Source organism: Ptychodera flava, chromosome 5 (assembly GCF_041260155.1).
Source record: "Ptychodera flava strain L36383 chromosome 5, AS_Pfla_20210202, whole genome shotgun sequence".
Taxonomy (NCBI): Eukaryota; Metazoa; Hemichordata; class Enteropneusta; family Ptychoderidae; genus Ptychodera; species Ptychodera flava.
The window spans coordinates 37,740,964-37,758,734 of NC_091932.1; the positions used below are offsets into that span (position 1 = coordinate 37,740,964).

General features: G+C 39.1%; 1 protein-coding gene across 1 annotated transcript in view; it reads right to left on the bottom strand.

The window, feature by feature from the left end:
• LOC139133836 (uncharacterized) overlaps positions 1 to 17,771 on the bottom strand; it is a 54,536-nt gene that overhangs the window by 8,720 nt on the left and 28,045 nt on the right. Inside the window, exons 2-3 of the mRNA XM_070700600.1 lie at positions 3,176 to 3,263; positions 2,808 to 3,038 (exon numbers count right to left, since the gene is read on the bottom strand). Coding sequence (XP_070556701.1) covers positions 2,808 to 3,038; positions 3,176 to 3,263 — 319 coding nt within the window. The remainder of the gene's footprint in view (positions 1 to 2,807; positions 3,039 to 3,175; positions 3,264 to 17,771) is intronic.

Sequence of the window (17,771 nt, forward strand, 5' to 3'; positions counted from 1 at the left end):
GCCTTCTTGCTCTCTACAGGGGATTTCTCTGCCTAATGCAATTATTTGTATCATTGGCACGATATTTCAAATCACAAGCGAGTACATTGCAATGAGGGCGATTTGACATGGCAGCAGTCGCCCTTGAATTCCGGTCATTTGCGGGGTCATCGTATGGCAGTCTTAATTTATTAAGTTATTTGCGGGGTCATTCGTTTGGCAGTCTTTGCAGCGTTCGCTGACGGTGGTGTATCAAAGTCAAAGCCCGCTAAACAAATACAAACAGCCACTTACAGGAAATTGACATTGATCAATAATTGCTGTGAATACCGTAAAATTCATGTCACGGACACGAACATATCGTTTTAACCTTTATCTGTACAATTTTGTGCCCATACAGCTGAAACCACAAGACTGTACATTCCCTTACTTCCACTCTTCTGCCACTGTATTGCAGAACATTGTGTAATGATGAAGCCAGAGTTGAAACAATGTTATACCAGGGAGTGAATCAAATTTCTTTGGGAAAAGTTCTTTATCTCACCATTGTTGCATTTAGATGTGCTTTACAGAACATATACAAAAATCTTAGTATAGAAGTACATGTAGATTCTCGCCAGATTGGAACAATATTGTACAGCGCACCAGAGGACCTGGCAAGTCAATCAGTAGCTCTGTGTGGCAGAGCTGTGTGTTAACAATGCATTTCCAGCTATGAGGAGTATTTGATATAATTTGAATGGCCGATGTCCGCGAATATATTTATCTGACCATGGAGGTAAAAAAGACCAGCACCTTCCCGACCCATGCATGCTTTGCACTTACTGTACTGTAGCGACTTGCGGTCGGCCGTGCTTACCAGACCATGGAGGAGACACTGACTGGGTATACATCATCGCTAAAAACATTTTGCTTTTCTCTGGCATATTGTACGCAGCATCAGTACATGTATGCGCCAGTTGTCAAAGTATATTGCTTCAATCTCGTGATTACCTCAACACTACCATGACAGTCTGCTGAAATTTATTCTTTCATTTACTCTGTTTTTGATATTTCTATGCCCACAGTCCCTGGGCAAGTCTACATGCATGAGGGACAAACAAGATGAAAACAATTCCGCTATTAGATCACAGTCCCTCTACTATCATCAGCTCCTTGACTGTTGCAGCAGCAGGGCCTGAAAATTTCCCTTTATCCCCACTGGTCCCAGGACCAGTGACCCGTTTTTTTTCACTGGTCCACGATAAAATCCACTGGTCCTCAAAAATTTGCATAACAATACGAGAATGATTCATTTCTCGTACTCATGTTATATATGCATTTCTATCAGATTTGCTTGGGATTTACATACAGCAAAAACTGTCAATCTTTGTAATATAGACACTCTGCATAAACATTTACTTGGTAGACTTCTCAAGTTCTGGTACACACACTTAACATTTTTTTTTACTATAGCTATAAAGTTCATTTTATAATTGCCTAGCGATTGATTCTTTTCCATTTAAAATGCAAAAAAAAAGGTTGAAAACACCAAATATCTGAGAAGAACTTTTTCCTTTGATATCAATAGCAAATTGCCATAAAGCTGTTTTGACAAGCTAGGCGGTTCTTGTTAAGGTCAGCTACAATCGAGCTAGGGGGTCTTGACTATATAAGGAAGTCAGCATGGTGACCTCCTAAACTCTGAAGCTTGCTTGCTACGGATCGGAAACTTATAATGAGACTCCTTCCAGAGAAATTTACTGCAAAATACTACTTTGAAATTGATAGACAGAGATATAATATTTTCACACAATTTTGGGGTTGCTGATATTTTTAGGTGAGACTATACGGTCTGGTTTTTTGCCACGTTACATTTTACATGTAAGATGAGTTCATGGCCCAGGGCCCAGTGCAGTGGCTAGTGGACGCACATTGCCTTGCTCATATCATGAATCGCTACAGAGTAACTGATTTTGTAGCTAGAAGACGTAGTCTCACAATGGACTCTTGGTGTCAGTGAAATTCTAGGCCTGATTTTAGTGCGTCCCAGTTACTCCCGTATTTTGGGGGACGTACCGGTAGTTTCCAATTTTGCGTCAATTGACACAAGAACACAATCTTGGAAAAACACTGGAAACTCCCTTGCGAAGTAAATTGACTCCCGTTTCCTACTGGTCCGCGGACTTTTAAGGGGTAATTTTATACTGGTCCGGGATAAAAAATCACTGGTCCGGGACCTCGGACCAGCGTAATTTTCTGGCCCTGAGCAGTCATTACGAAAAATGTGCTCTTTGCAGAAAAGAACACTTAAAGGTATATCAAAGAACAGGATTGTTGTTAAGTTCTGCATGCAAAGCTGACTGTTTGTGGAGGGACCGTATCTAAATGTAACTTTACAAACGGCACTGGTAGTTGGGAATCCAGAAACTGCAACACTGCATTCTCAATCTACAGCCATATAATTTTATGCATGACATGTCACTGTGCATTTTTTGACATGCGGATACTCACAGTGGTGAACAGTCAAATTCATAGCAGACCATTTATTCTTTCTTGCGATGGTTTTATTTACCGTGTCTAAAACTGGGATGGAACACATGTATGCATAGTCACCCATTCATTGAGTATCTTTCAACATGTCAAACAATATAAATGGTGTTTCAACATGTCAAACAATATAAATGGTGTCCCGTATCAAACAAAATTCATGAAAAATGGCCAACTTTGTCCCTATAACATTACTGATAGTGTATTGCTTGTTGACCCCACATTTTTCTCCTTTACTAGAACCACTTTGAATTCCTTATGACTAGTACATTGTATGACTGATTGCTCTGTAAACTTACGGCAATCCTCTTCATCAGCGTTATCTTCACAATCTTTATCCCCATCACATATCCAATGATCTGGATGGCAATAGCGATTATCGCATCGAAAGTATCCTGATTGACATGTATCACAGTCAGCTTCGTCTGAGCCATCTTCACAGTCCAGTTCATTGTCACACTTGAACTTGAAGTCATAACACTCACCACTAGTGCAGTTAAAGGTAGTAGAACTACACACAACCTTATCATCTGATGAAAAGAAACATCAATCAAATAGACCAATTAATTAATGAGAAATGATACCATGATAACAATTATTTAACAGTAATTTTCCGGGGGGGGGGGGGGGGGGGGGGGGGGGGGGAATGAAAATGGACAAAGCTTACATTGTCTCTTGGACCTGTCATCAGAAGAGATTCCACTTTGAACGGTGTTAAACCATGGACAAAGAAATACCAAGGTGCAGAGAGAGATCTGAAAGAGACAGAGACAGAAAATAAAGAGAGAATATGAGATTAAGAGAAACAATATTACATATAACAAGTCCTCGTTGATGACACAGTCCCCACTTGTTATGGGTACTTTGATTACAGGTCCTCAGAGAGGATAGAGTCCTCTTCATTAGGTCTGTGATAAAAATACTTTTGAATAAATTCGCTTGATACATGTGTGAGTTGTAGTTCAGGACATGGAAAAATCGTAATAAAATGGCCACACGGTGGCCATATTGGATCGTATCACAAAACAAATAAATGTGCATATGTATGACATAGGTCAATGTCCTTGTAGCAAATTTGATTAAAATTGGTTGAGATATGCCTGAGTTATGGCTTGTACATGAAAAAATCATAACAAAATGGCCGCACAGCAGCCATATTGGATCGTATCACAAAACAAATTAATGTGCATATGTATGACATTGGTCAATCTCCTTGTACCAACTTTGAATAAATTCACTTGATACATGTCTGAGTTATGGTTCTGGACATGAAAAAATGTAATAAAATGGCCACACGGCGGCCATATTGGATCGTATCACAAAAAAATCAATGTGCATGTGCATGACATAGGTCAATATCCTTGTACCAAGTTTGAATAAAATCGGTTGAGTTATGCCTGAGTTATGGCTCTGAACATGAAAAAATCGTAATAAAATGGCCGCCCTGCAGCCATATTGGATCGTATCACAAAACAAATTGATGTGTATAGCTATGACATTGGTCAATGTCCTTGTACCAACTTTGAATAAAATCTGTTAAAACATGCCTGAGTAATGGCTCTGTACATGAAAAAATCGTAACAAAATGGCTGCACGGCGGCCATATTGGATCGTATCACAAAAAAAATTGACGTGCATATCTATGACATTGGTCAATGTCCTTGTACCAACTTTGAATAAAATCAGTTGAAACATGCCTGAGTTATGGCTCTGTACATGAAAAAATCGTAATAAAATGGCCGCCTGGCAGCCATATTGGATCGCATTACAAAACAAATCGACGTGCATCTGTATGACATATGAAGTAATCCTTGTACCAAGTTTGAATGAAATCGCTCCAGGCATCTCTGAGATATCTGCGTGAACGGACGGACGGACGCACGCACGCACGCACGGACGCACGCACGCACGGACATGACCAAACCTATAAGTCCCCCCGGACGGTGTCCGTGGGGACTAACAAAGATGCCCTATATTTATCAATATTGCTATGAATATCTCATGAGTCTTATTATTCACTTGGACATTTAAAGAAGTAAATTTAACTGAACACATTCATGAACCACCTTCTTCCGAAAAAAAAAAAAAAAAGCAACAAGATCAAGTAAACTTCATTTGGTTTTAATGGCTTGGCAGTTGATGATGATGGTGCTGATTATGATGATGATGATGATACACAACTTCCGAAAAATGTCAAGTCTGTTTGATCATGCAAATTGATCAAGTTACTTAAACAGGGATTTCTAAGTAGTTTTGGAAAATATTTTATGGAATCAAATTCTATTGTATAAACTCACTGGTGGAAGAAGAATTCGTTGAGATACAGGGGTTTCACTAAGTTTTGAAACAGGGGGCCAAATGAAAATTACAGGCGGCCAAGCCGTACCAACGTCCAAGCATGAGGATGTTTGGATATGGCAGCCCCCCCCCCCCTCCCCCGACACGGTTCAATAGTAACTCGACAAAACGGTATCAATCAATTTAACTTTATTAAAAAAGTATTTGCATTTTTCAAACGATCAGAGACAACAGTATAGATAGCCTGAATCAAGGTGCCGCTACTTTCAAATCATGAATGACTGTTGTAAAAAAGTGTTCGTTTTATGTTGAAAGCATGGGTCCCTTCGGAAACCACACTCAAAAATGCATAGGAGATCATCTTTGACGCAAAGAGCATAGAAAATATGAATTCAGAGATGTATTTGGAGCCATCGATGTTGGTTTTTTGAAAGAATTATTGTGGCTTTTGGTGCGCGAAATCCGTCTCGAACTTGGCGATACATGTGTACAGTGGCTGGTAATTCAATTTCCCTACTTCCTGCATTGCCGTGTACGGTGTATGAAACCACAAACAACGGTCTCTCCGGACCGTGGCTACAGCCTACCACTCAACGTCACAGTCTGCTAAAGTTTACACCTTCAATTTATTCTGTTTTGATATTTATATGCCCACAGAGTTGAAGCAAGTCAAACGTTTGGCTCTCAGTCATTAAAATCCAAGAACGAACGCGAAGGTTGACTACATTGACAATAGCAAGCCGTTGTTAAACACAATCCGCGGTCACGGATAGCTGTGGGCGATCGCTGATGCATTCAGAAGAAACCTTTCCTGAGAGATATTCATAAAACGCCGCATAAGTATCAAAATGATCTGAGAAATTGCCATCGACTGTACCCTTCTTAATCAACCAACCCGTCTAACTGTTTCCATTTCGACCGAACTGAGTAACTTCACCTACGTATGGCCGACATTATGTTGCGTTACTGCACATGCTCAATGACCCCTAACCTCCAACCACCCTGTGTACGTTGTACAGATGGGTTCCGTGCTGTATAGCTGTACCAGTATCGCACGATACACGAATGCGAACCAACGACCACAATTAAAATTTTCACTGAAAACCTCGCAAAAGCGTTGAAAACAAGTAATTCAGCATGAAGGAAAGAGATCATTGTAAACTTTAACCGATATGCTGTATTTGTTACCAGCTATTCATTCCTGTAAGGGACTGGACATAATTACAGGGGGGGTGGGCCGGTGTTTTTCGAAAAAACCGCTGCGTAAAAAATAGTGACCCTTCAAAAGTTCATGCACAAAAATTAGTGACCCTCCCCCTTATCCGTGCATGAAAATAAGTGACCCTCCCCTGTTACTCAATACCCCCCAAAAAAAACCTCAATGTGTTAAAGACCCCCTTCTGACTTGTTTACTTTTTAAGTCGCCCTCCCGAAAGGCAGGCAAAATGTGGCCGATATAACACGTTGTCCAAGAGATATCAAATCATATGTGTGTGATAATTCATGTAAATGTACTTTGCTTGAAGTGGTAGGTAAAAAGTGCATGCCTGTACAAAAAATGTAATTTTTAGATTTTATTGATAATGTTGATTCACTATACATGTAGTCGACTATAAGAAAAACCACGAACGTGTATTTTCAAGTATAAAACTAGCTATATCTGTTCATATACAGATGTTTAATAACTGATATAGATATACTTGATTAGCATGGGTTTTTTACAAGTGCACATGTGAACAAGATATTTGATTTTGGAATTTCTGTCAAAATGTTGATCCACTATACATGGGAGTCTATGACAAAACTATACATGGGAGTCTATGACAATAGTGTCAAAAAATTTTCAGAATTAAAAATTTGCACTATTTGTGCATGTATGGACCTAGACTCTCCACAGTCGCTGTGCCTTGTTTTGTGCGATGGGCCTGCATTCGAAGGCTGTGCAGCTGTGAGCACACGCGCCAGACACAGCGGACTGTCCGTTCTTGGAAGTATATGAATATTCATAAGGGTAGTGACGTCAAAAGAAAAACCTATCTAACTGGGCGGAGAGAATATATACTAGTAACTGGTACACTTATATACGCAGTATGTTTTTATTTTTCACTTTTCATTTTATTTGGCTATGGTACTTGTCATTTGTTTTTGATTGACGGATGCGTAGAGTTCTGCAAAAGTACCGGATCAGGCAGAAATCCGACCGGTCGCTGCAAGAACGTCCAGACCCTGGATTCACGTTGCGTCTCTGAAGGGCGCGCGCGTGTTTCCAAACAGGGAAGAATCGCGAATCGCAGGGTCTCTGCCAATAGTATGGACCCTCAATAATTGACATAATTGTGCTTGATTAGAAGAGGGTGGTAAAATGTGCATCTGTGTACAATAACTTTGTTTTTGGAATTTCGCATAAAATGTTGATCCACTATACATGGGAGTCTATGACAAAACTGTAAAAAAAAATTTTCAGAATTAAAAATATGCACTATTTGTGTATATATGACCCTGAATAATTGACATAATTGTGCTTGATTAGAAGAGGGTGGTAACACGTGCATCTGTGTACAATAACTTTTTTTTTGGAATTTCGCATGAAATGTGGATCCATTATACATTGTAGTCTATGAAGAAACTATGAATAATTTTTTTTAAATACAAAACTTGGTAAATCTGTGTATTTATGTATGCTTGATTATTGATATTTATGTTCTTGATTAGACTAGAGTGGTTACAAGTCCATGTGTGTGTAAGAAATTTGATTTTGGAATTTCACCGAAATGTTGATTCACTATACATGGCAGTCTATGGTGAAACCCTATGAATATTTTTTTTCCAATACAAAAATAGGTAAATCTGTGCATTTATGTACACTTAATTATTGGTACTAATGTTCATGATAGACTAGAGTGGTTTCAAGTCAATGGTTGTGCAAGAAATTTGATTTTGGCATATCACTTAAATGTCGATTCACTATACATGGCAGTCTATGATGAAACTATGAATAATTGTTTTCCAATAAAAAAATAGGAAAATCTGTGCATTTATGTACACTTGATTATTGGTATTAATGTTCATGATTAGACTAGAGTAGTTTCAAGTCAATGGGTGTGCAAGAAATTTGATTTTGGAATTTCACTGAAATGTCCATTCACTATACATGGCAGTCTATGATGCAACTATGAATATTTTTTTTCCAATACAAAACTTGTAAACCTGTGCATTTATGTACACCTATTATTAGTATAACCCTTAAAGTGCCATAGACTTTCTATGCAATGCAACTGCCAGGCAAGGACTTTTTGAACCCAACTTCTCAACATGTTACGCTTTTTTCAGACTGGTGCAGTTCATTTCTGTGATGAGAAACCCTAACAACCCATTATTATTTCCAAAGCTCAGGATATGAAGAAGCTCTCTATGACAATGAAAAGTTTCAATTTACACATTGAAGGTGTAAAATTGGGCTAAAATGCTCGTTTTTTGTTCAAAATTCACTGAAAATGATAAAAAGTTTCTAAAAATGTAAAAAATTCATCATCGGCCTTTCAAACTTGAATAAAATTTCATGTTATGGAAAGACACAAATTCAGGTACACGATTTCAGCATCATGTAACATCATACGTAAATATAAACAAAAACAAACAAACAATAAGTGTCTTTCAAAATAATACAAATGCTTCCTGTGCAAATGCATCTCTACAAAAATACAAATAATATTTTACATGCAGTACACTAAATGTAGATTGACAACTACTGTGTATGGAGCATCGGCATGATTGCATTGCCCAAGCATTGTCGTTACTTGTCTATGTATTTGTTTGTTGTTGTTTGTTTGTTGCTTGTTTATATATTTTATTTCTTCTAGTGGAAATGATTTTCCAGAGAAAAATTCAGTGTACATATCCACTTTGTCATCAGTTTACTATCTATCATACGATTTCTGTTAGTGTCATTTAAAATCTGTCTTCAAAGTTAGAAGAAATCAATTATAGTCTTGTTTCCTGTAAACACAAACAATTAATTTGCATACACAGAGACAACAAGGTTCCATATTGTACATGGAGGGGTAACTATTGTGCAACACATGCACACAACTATAGGGCATATTCAACTGACTCTGTATAGTTTGAACCGCCTGTATAATTATAATGAAGAGTTGAAGACAAAAACACATTTCACTAACCTTTTTATCGATTAATTTGGTGTTTGACCCAACTTACATTAGTTTAATTCACGTACGCGTGTGTAACTATCTGTGGCTTATCGAGTCACGGACTCGTACTACCATACATACTAGTCAATCCGTTCGCCAAGTTTGATCACGTTTTTTGACAGCACGCCACAAAATGGAAAGAAACCACTAAGTATCGAGAAAAAAGTTTCATGTCCGGTTTATTTCAGTTAAAAAATGCGTAACACGTAGGAAATGTCTCGCAATGTCAACAGTTCGGAACAACTACATTTCATTTACAAACCGGGTCGACTGTCATGGCCGTCTCGCTTCCAGGACGGCCGGAGGTCAAATATCAACAGTTTAAAGGGGCTTTTTGGCAGTCAAACGCTTGAAAATTCACAAAATACACTTCAATTTAACCAAATCCTTACAAATTTCTCAATCTTGCATGTTTTGGACTTCGAAAACCTTAACCTCGGGTTCCATGTCGAGAGTTAGGCATCACACAGTGCCGCCATCTTGGCCGCCGATACGTTCGAAGTTCACTATCGCGATCGATTTGGTCACCAAATCGCGTCATTTTTCCGTAAAATATCTCAAAAAAACTGTAAAATCTATCATTTCTATCACCCAGAGGGCAGTAGCTTGGCATAATATAGTTGTCTTCCGTGTCTACGGCATGGTAAAGCTTTCAAAACGTACGTACGTGTTTCGTTCAATGCACTGTGGCCGTATCCGCGTACGGGTGAAACTGCAGACCTGATTAAATATTCATGAAACCGCTGACCTCTTTTGAAGAAAGTTCGCATAAATTACTGGAATTTTCGATTGTTAGGCTGCATGATGTCATTATTTTAGTCCTTATATGGTACTAAAACTGGGTTCAAAGGGTCAGGAATACCCTCCTTCTGGCTGAGTTCGGCAATGCATAGCTAAGTTAGGCATAAGCATAGAACGCAATCACTGTCGGTTTATATACCGACGTGGCGCTGAGAGTGAGAATGCCGTGTCGGTTTATAAACCAAGACGCGGCACTTTAAGGGTTAATTTCATGATTAGACTAGAGAGTTCAAGTCAATGGTTGTGCAATAACTAGATTTTTGGATTTCACCAAAATGTTAATTCACTATACATTGTAGGCTATGAGGAAAACTACAAATAACTCATAGGTTATTGATCCTAAATTGTTATTCAAAAGTTGTTCGACCTAAAGCTTCCAGTTGTTATTGATGACACTATGCACTATTCTGAACAGTCTGTATTCTGTCAATGTCCTAAAAAAATTAAAAAATGTACATATGTAGCGACATGAACGTTTGACACCGACCTATACCCAATGTATTGTCAATGGGAGAATGATGTCAAATAAGTAATCTCCCAAATTGTTATTGAAAGAGTTATTATAGGGGACAGTTATGCACAATAGTGTTGAATAAGTAGAAATCATGACAACTTAAATCAATGTGGCTGCTCGGATCATCAATACATTGTTTATTATACCTGAAATTTGCGCCCGAAGGGCGCGCCGAAAATGTAATGGCAGAAAATGAAAGTGCCAGGAGGTATTTTTTTCTCTTTTTCAGTATTCCATAACGTGCACATGCAATTTCAGCTTTGATGCATGAAAAAAGGTGACCCTCCCCCATAGGCTTGCACAAAATTTTATGACCCTTCAAAAATGCTTGCGCGAAAAATGGCGACCCACCCCCAAAAAACACCGGCCCACCCCCCCTGTAATTTGTGTCCAGTCCCTAAGCGGCACAACAACATGATATTCAGGTAATTACAGGCGGCCGTGATCGCCTTACAGCCGGCCATATTCGCCTTACAGCCGGCCATATGGCCGGTGGCCGGCTTTTAACGAAACCCCTGAGATAGAAAACTTAAAAACCAAGCCTGGTCTTTTTTTTTTAATTCAGATTTGACAATTGTATTTGATTTCCAATAGTTATACACTGAACAAGAATTACAACAATGGTACATAATTCCTCTGCAACACAATGCATAGAAGGTTGTTCACCTTTCCATAAAGACTAAAGGGACATTATTTGTATCTTTTGACCTTATATTGTTGCAAACGAGAAGTTGATAATGTTGTTTGACTTATTGAAAGATGTCCAAAGAACGGTCGACCATGGACAACTTCCATCCCGTTTGTGTACACTGTATAGAAAAACCTTGGATCAGGGGTTAATGGTGGGCTACCGTTGACCTGCGATCAGACCACACTGCTAACTGCTATCTAGGCTGCTGTAAGCATCCGCGTGTAAAAAAATAAACCACACGAAGTGAAAGTCGAGAGCGCAGTGTAGCAGTTTCGGGATTCCCTATTACCGATGCCGTTTGCTCAGTTACATTTTGACGGTCAGTTTTTCATGGAGATCTTGACGGCCAATCCTGCTCTTAGATACACCATTCTTTGCTGCTACAGAGCACATTTTTGTGATGGGCATTTCAAATGCCTACAAGCTGCAAGAAGCCGACGACAAGGCCCGGTGACAAGGCCTATAATTGCTGATTATTTTCGTCTCGTTTGTACCTCCATATGTAGACTTGCCCAAAGCCTGGCATAGAAATGTCAAAACAGAGGAAAAGAAGGGATAAACTTCAGTAGACAGTCACGTTATTGTCGAGGTGATCGCGAAATTGAAGCATATACAACAGAGGGGCCTCTACTGTCTGTGATTGAAGCTGCTTTGGCGACTGACACGTACATCATGTACATTGTTGGGTGAAAGCTAACTCTGCGTAGCAGGGCTGTGCCAAATCGCTGGCAGCACCTCGGTTGCGGCGTGCAGTTTCTCCACAAAAAACAACCCATTTTTAATCCCAAACTCGCACTGAGTTTCGTTTTCAAGCACACCCGCCTCGCCTGGGTACACGATTAGCCCTGCTACAGGTCTTTGTGTTCCCGGCGTTATACGGCGTTGAGGCCATATAACGCCAGGAGAACACAGACCTGTACGCAGGGCTAGGTACACGATGTGCTCAGCTACGCAAAACCACTTTTGGGAGTGGGACGGAGGCCGTAAGCGACGTATAGGGTCTAGGCAGCTGTCATTGCGATGTACTCACTTTTGGTTCGAAATGCGATTCAACTGATACAAATAATTACACGATGCATTGAGAATAACAACATTCGAACAGATCTTGTGTGTCGAGAGGTGACTCCAATCGCGAGCAGTATCAATCGACAGTACAGTACCCGCTCGGCGCGGTGTCATGATGTCACAGATGCTACACCGTGCACTGTTCTGTCCAGTGCGATGTTTCCAAGTTCAACAAGTGATCATGTTGTGTTTGTAAAACAAACCAACGTAATGGCAAGAAAATGCCCTAAAAGTCTTAAAAGTTGCCGAAGATTAACTAACGATCAAATGCACAGGAAATGCATTACTCTGTACCTGTTTGACTATCACCACAGCAATCTGACATCTTAGTTTTACCATTGACCCAATTGCGTTTATTGTTCTGTTTCACAGTCCCTATCATCGATACTACAATCAGACTTACAAGCAAATGCCCTGTTTATTTTACTATTTGACAGTAGTTTGTGAGACGTGTATTTGTTTGTGCGACGTGAGCTCATCGATGTGCATTGTGCTGAAGTTAGTGTGTAGGTGACGGCCGCTCAGCGTTCTAGTACTTTGATAGTTGACGTATGCATAGTAATATCGGTAATGTGCTGGGGTTCAATCATGGCGGTTGGTTCAAATCGCGCGGACGCCCTTACAAACATTGAACCTTGCCGTAAAGAGCAAGAAGGTGGTTTTACATATCCTTGAAGCCGTCCATAGTCACAATTTAGGTCTCCCATTGATTTGACCCGGGATTCTCAGTCATCGAAAAAATGAAAAAAAATCAAAAGATACAAATAATGTCCCTTTAAGAGAACATATGAGTACATGTGTTACTGTAAACATGTGTAATATGCCAGATCAAGAGACCATCAATTTATATTTGTACATGTTGAAAATCTCAGAGAGAATTTAGTTTTCTAGAGACAGTGTAACTCACAGAAAAAAAATTTCCCCTTCCTCTCATGCTATTGGGTTACCGTTCACCATTGCTAGACTAAATTTGGTTTAACCAGTAACAATTGTCTGATGAATTTGCAAATCGAAAGATTTTGCTATAATTTGATAGATCATTGCCCATCAGCAATCCTAGTAATTAAAGGAAACATTCTATACAAACATGTATGTCAAAGAAATCATTTAGTGCCAGCATTTATCAAAGTATTCACTAAAAGTAAAAGAGGTCACTGCAAACATGAAACTCCTGGGAAAGTTTTAGAATATTGAAAACAGTACAGCTGTGGAAAGTATCGCTTACGATAATGTTTAGTGAATTCAAAATAATGCTTTAAATAACACCACAAAGAGAGTTTATTAGTGGGTTTATTAGTCCCTTTCAGATGGAGTACGGAAGGAGATGTAATTTAAGTTTCAGTGTCTGTGCATCCATTTGGCCATCTGTAGCTATTTCTCAGACATGCCAGTACATGTATGGACTTTTTTCAAAGTTGGTATACTATATTACTTTATGCAAATGCTCATAAATTTGTTTCTTGATTGGATCAAATAACCAGTTATTTTAATGCAAAAAGTACCAATGTATTTGGATGCACGGTGGGCCCCTCCAGCCACGGATACCATGTTTCTTCTTGAACTTTCTTTCAGATACCAAGTACCAGTATATGGTCACCCATACTGTTGAGGAGTACTCCCACCACAGTTCTGTGTGGGGTTAAAAGCAGGGGTTTGGAACACCTAAGTTACTGTCCTAGCTGCTTTGCCTGAACACTGGCCAATGATGCATGTACATAGAATTGTATATGGAACCCACAGAATACTAGTAACAATCTATACAAACATGGGGCCGGGGGCACCGACGTCCTTTGTACCTCCTTACTGTTTATTATTGCCATAAATGTGAAATTTGGCAAAAAGTCAAATTGTTTGGACATAAATGAAAGTTATTTGAACTGGTTGGTTACTGCTCCAGCATAAGTTAAGTGTGGATTCTAAGTATCAACAGCCTTGATATGTGTGAAAGTGAATTTAAGAGATGGGACTCAATAGGATCAACAATATCTAAAACAGGAAACGGTGAACTTATATAATACAGAAAGGGAGAAAATTTAGCCACAAACTATTGTAATATAATGGACAATGGCTAATCTAAACCAAATTACTTAAACTGGATTGTTGGCATTGATTACACATGTATTTATTGTCATCAAATAGAAAAATAAATTTGGGCCATTGACTAAAAAACATTTGCTTGTTACACTCACCACATGTACTTAGTATTTGGAGTGTACACCTATCTACAATACAATGATAAAAAGTTTTGACTCTGTAGGTCAACAGTGCATCTTTAATGTATGAGACTAAATAAGCTTACCCCTCAAGTATGTATAGGCCAAAACAATATTGAATTTTGAATAATGTAGTGCAGGGAAGGAATACAATATGGTGAAAAGCAAACTAAATATAAAAACTGAATATAAAATTATATGGAAATGTTGTTTTACAGTCATGAGTATCTGGTGTGTGCCGAGAGACAAATATTAAAATTGGACAGTATCATCCTGACCACAGTTTGTCTGACTGGTTGTTTCCTTCTGATTTTCTGACACGGTGATAGGTACAAAATATTATGCTACCCACGATAGTTAAGCTTATACAACATATACCGTAGCTTGCATTTTGTTCACAGTAGAACTGAGTTTTACATGTAAGATAACTTTCTCGTAAACTGTAAATTCTGGCTTCTGTTAGCTCAAACGTCGCAATACTACATTTTTTGTTATATGATATGGAGTGACTTGCACACATGCAGTGACAGTCGATATATTCATAGTATGAGAGTCTACTGTACATTCAAGCATAGTGATGTTGACAACTACATGCATGCCAGGTGCACGATTTCAAAGTAGCCAGGACGAAATTCTAATGGTCTTTTTGTGGAAATATAGGTATAAACGACAGTGAAACAAACAACATTAGTTATCGTGACCTTGCTAAAGTGCAATCTCGGATCATGTATGATCTGATGATCATGCCAAATTACCATTTCGGATTATGCCGTGATTCTGATGAAGTGCGCGTACTTCCTTAGTAAATCGGTCAACATTAGCACACACTTTAGCGATCGAAGTCAAAAATGCTGTCAAAATCAATGCACAACTGTCGAAATTACCCAAAACAAGTCATCGTTGATGACACAGTCCCCACTTGTTTGTTGATACTTTGATTACAAGTCCTCAGAGAGGATAGAATCCTCTTCATTAATTAGGTCTGTGATAAAAATACTTTGATACAGATGGCGCTCAATGGCCAAGAATGAGTTCCATGCTGATGAAAACATAAAACCAATGTAGGCCACTATCCTAAAGGTCATTAAATGAGTCAACTAGGAATTAATCGACAGGATGTTGCAAAACATTTTTGCCTACTAACCTAACACTAACAGATAATCACCGGTACCATATTTCATAAAGTTTGATGCAGTATTTACAACACCATGAGATCAACATCTGTATCAAGTTTCATCAAATTTGACGTTGTATTTGTGGATATATCACTCTAATTAGGAAAGTTCATTACATATGCAATTACAAATTAATTAAAACGACATTGATAAATGTCTTTTTCACTGTTATTGAATGTGAGCTTAACATCCGTACAAAGTTTCATGAAATTTGATGCAGTATTTCTTGACAATCAGCCTAATTATGAAACTTCAATAATTGACATGATACTGTTAAATGACATGAAACAAATTGACGAGCATATATCTGAAATGGGTCAATGTCCTTGTACCAACTTTGAATGATAGTGGTGGATATGTCTGAGTTATGACTCTGTTTATGAAAAAAATCGTAATAAAATGGCCACCTGGTGGCCATATTGGATCGTATCAAAAAACAAATCAATGTGCATATGTATGACATAGGTCAATGTCCTTGTACCAACTTTGAATAAAATCAGTTGAGATATGCCTGAGTTATGGCTCTGTACATGAAAAAATTGTAACAAAATGGCCGCAATGCAGCCATATTGGATTGTATCACAAAACAAATTAACGTGCATATCTATGACACTGGTCAATGTCCTTGCACCAACTTTGAATAAAATTGGTTGAAACATGTCTGAGTTATGGCTCTGTACATGAAAATATCGTAATAAAATGGCCGCCTGGCAGCCATATTGGATTGTATCACAAAACAATTTAACGTGCATATCTATGACACTGGTCAATGTCCTTGTACCAACTTTGAATAAAATCGGTTGAAACATGTCTGAGTTATGGCTCTGTACATGAAAAAATCGTAATAAAATGGCCGCCTGGCAGCCATATTGGATTGTATCACAAAACAAATCAATGTGCATATGTATGACATAGGTCAATGTCCTTGTACCAACTTGAATAAAATCGGTTGAAACATGTCTGAGTTATGGCTCTGTACATGAAAAAATCGTAATAAAATGGCCGCCTGGCGGCCATATTGGATCGTATCACAAAACAAATCAATGTGCATATGTATGACATATGAAGTAATCCTTGCACCAAGTTTGAATGAAATCGCTCCAGGCATCTCTGAGATATCTGCGTGAACGGACGGACGGACGCACACACGGACGGACGCACGCACGCACGCACGCACGCACGGACGCACGCACACACGCACGGACATGACCAAACCTATAAGTCCCCCCGGACGGTGTCCGTGGGGACTAATAAGCAACAGAAAAACTAAAAGTTACAGCTGTGTCGAAAGGACAGTACATCAACATAAAACGACACTAGTTTGTTATGACATGGAGGCCGAGGTAGAAGGACAGAGCATTCGCTCGCTCTCACCCAGCTATTAGTATGGGCCGCCGGTGGGCATGATTCGCCGTAGCCCTGCGTACGATGCTGTGTGTTCCGCTACAGCTAATCGCCGCTCACCACAGCCCTGCAAAGACCCGTACGTAGGGTTGGTGACTTCAAATCCATTTTGGGACTTGACGTAAAAAGCCAAATTACTGCCGAAATTCAGCGTTCTTGGGCCAAGTCGTATCCCTGCCTACCTCAGCTACTCGATCGCTTCCAAAAATGCCAGTCTTTTATTCACTTCTCGTAAATAACCGTCGATGTCGGCAACCTCTCTCGCTAGCCCTGCGTACGATGCTGTGTGTTAGCTGTAGCGGCCAATAAAAGTACCATTACTGTGAACTTCATATTTACAAAACATCATCAAATACACGCTAAAAACTGTAAAACGTCAAAAATTCGCACCTGACCGAGAAACAAGATGGCGTCGGTTTGATTTTTCAAAGTCCTTGACAAACAACGCTAACTGTTATATGCGCATGCGCATATTAAGGGAAGACCCATTTGATTTCGGGGGGGGGGGGGTATGCAGGAAGTGGGTATGGGAACTTTTTTGTTAGAGAGACAGCATTTTTTTTTTCTACAGTCAGACCTGCATCAATTTTTTTTTTCAAATGGAGTAGCAGTGAAGTTTTTCAAATTTAAGCCAGTGTTTCACATATCGATGTTTTTATATTCATTTTACATTCCAACAAATGACAAACAGAATGGAAAGTCTAGTATATCATAGACCCTCGAGAAAAACTCGAGAGTCTATGATTATATATACAACTTTAAATTATAGAACACTTTTTTGGCAAAACAACTGTGATCAGTACTATACCTGCTTTTCTTTAAAACAGTCAATTCCCAGGGCTCGAAATTAGCGGTAGTCCCGCGTCCACAGACTACCAACTTTCCCTGGGGCTA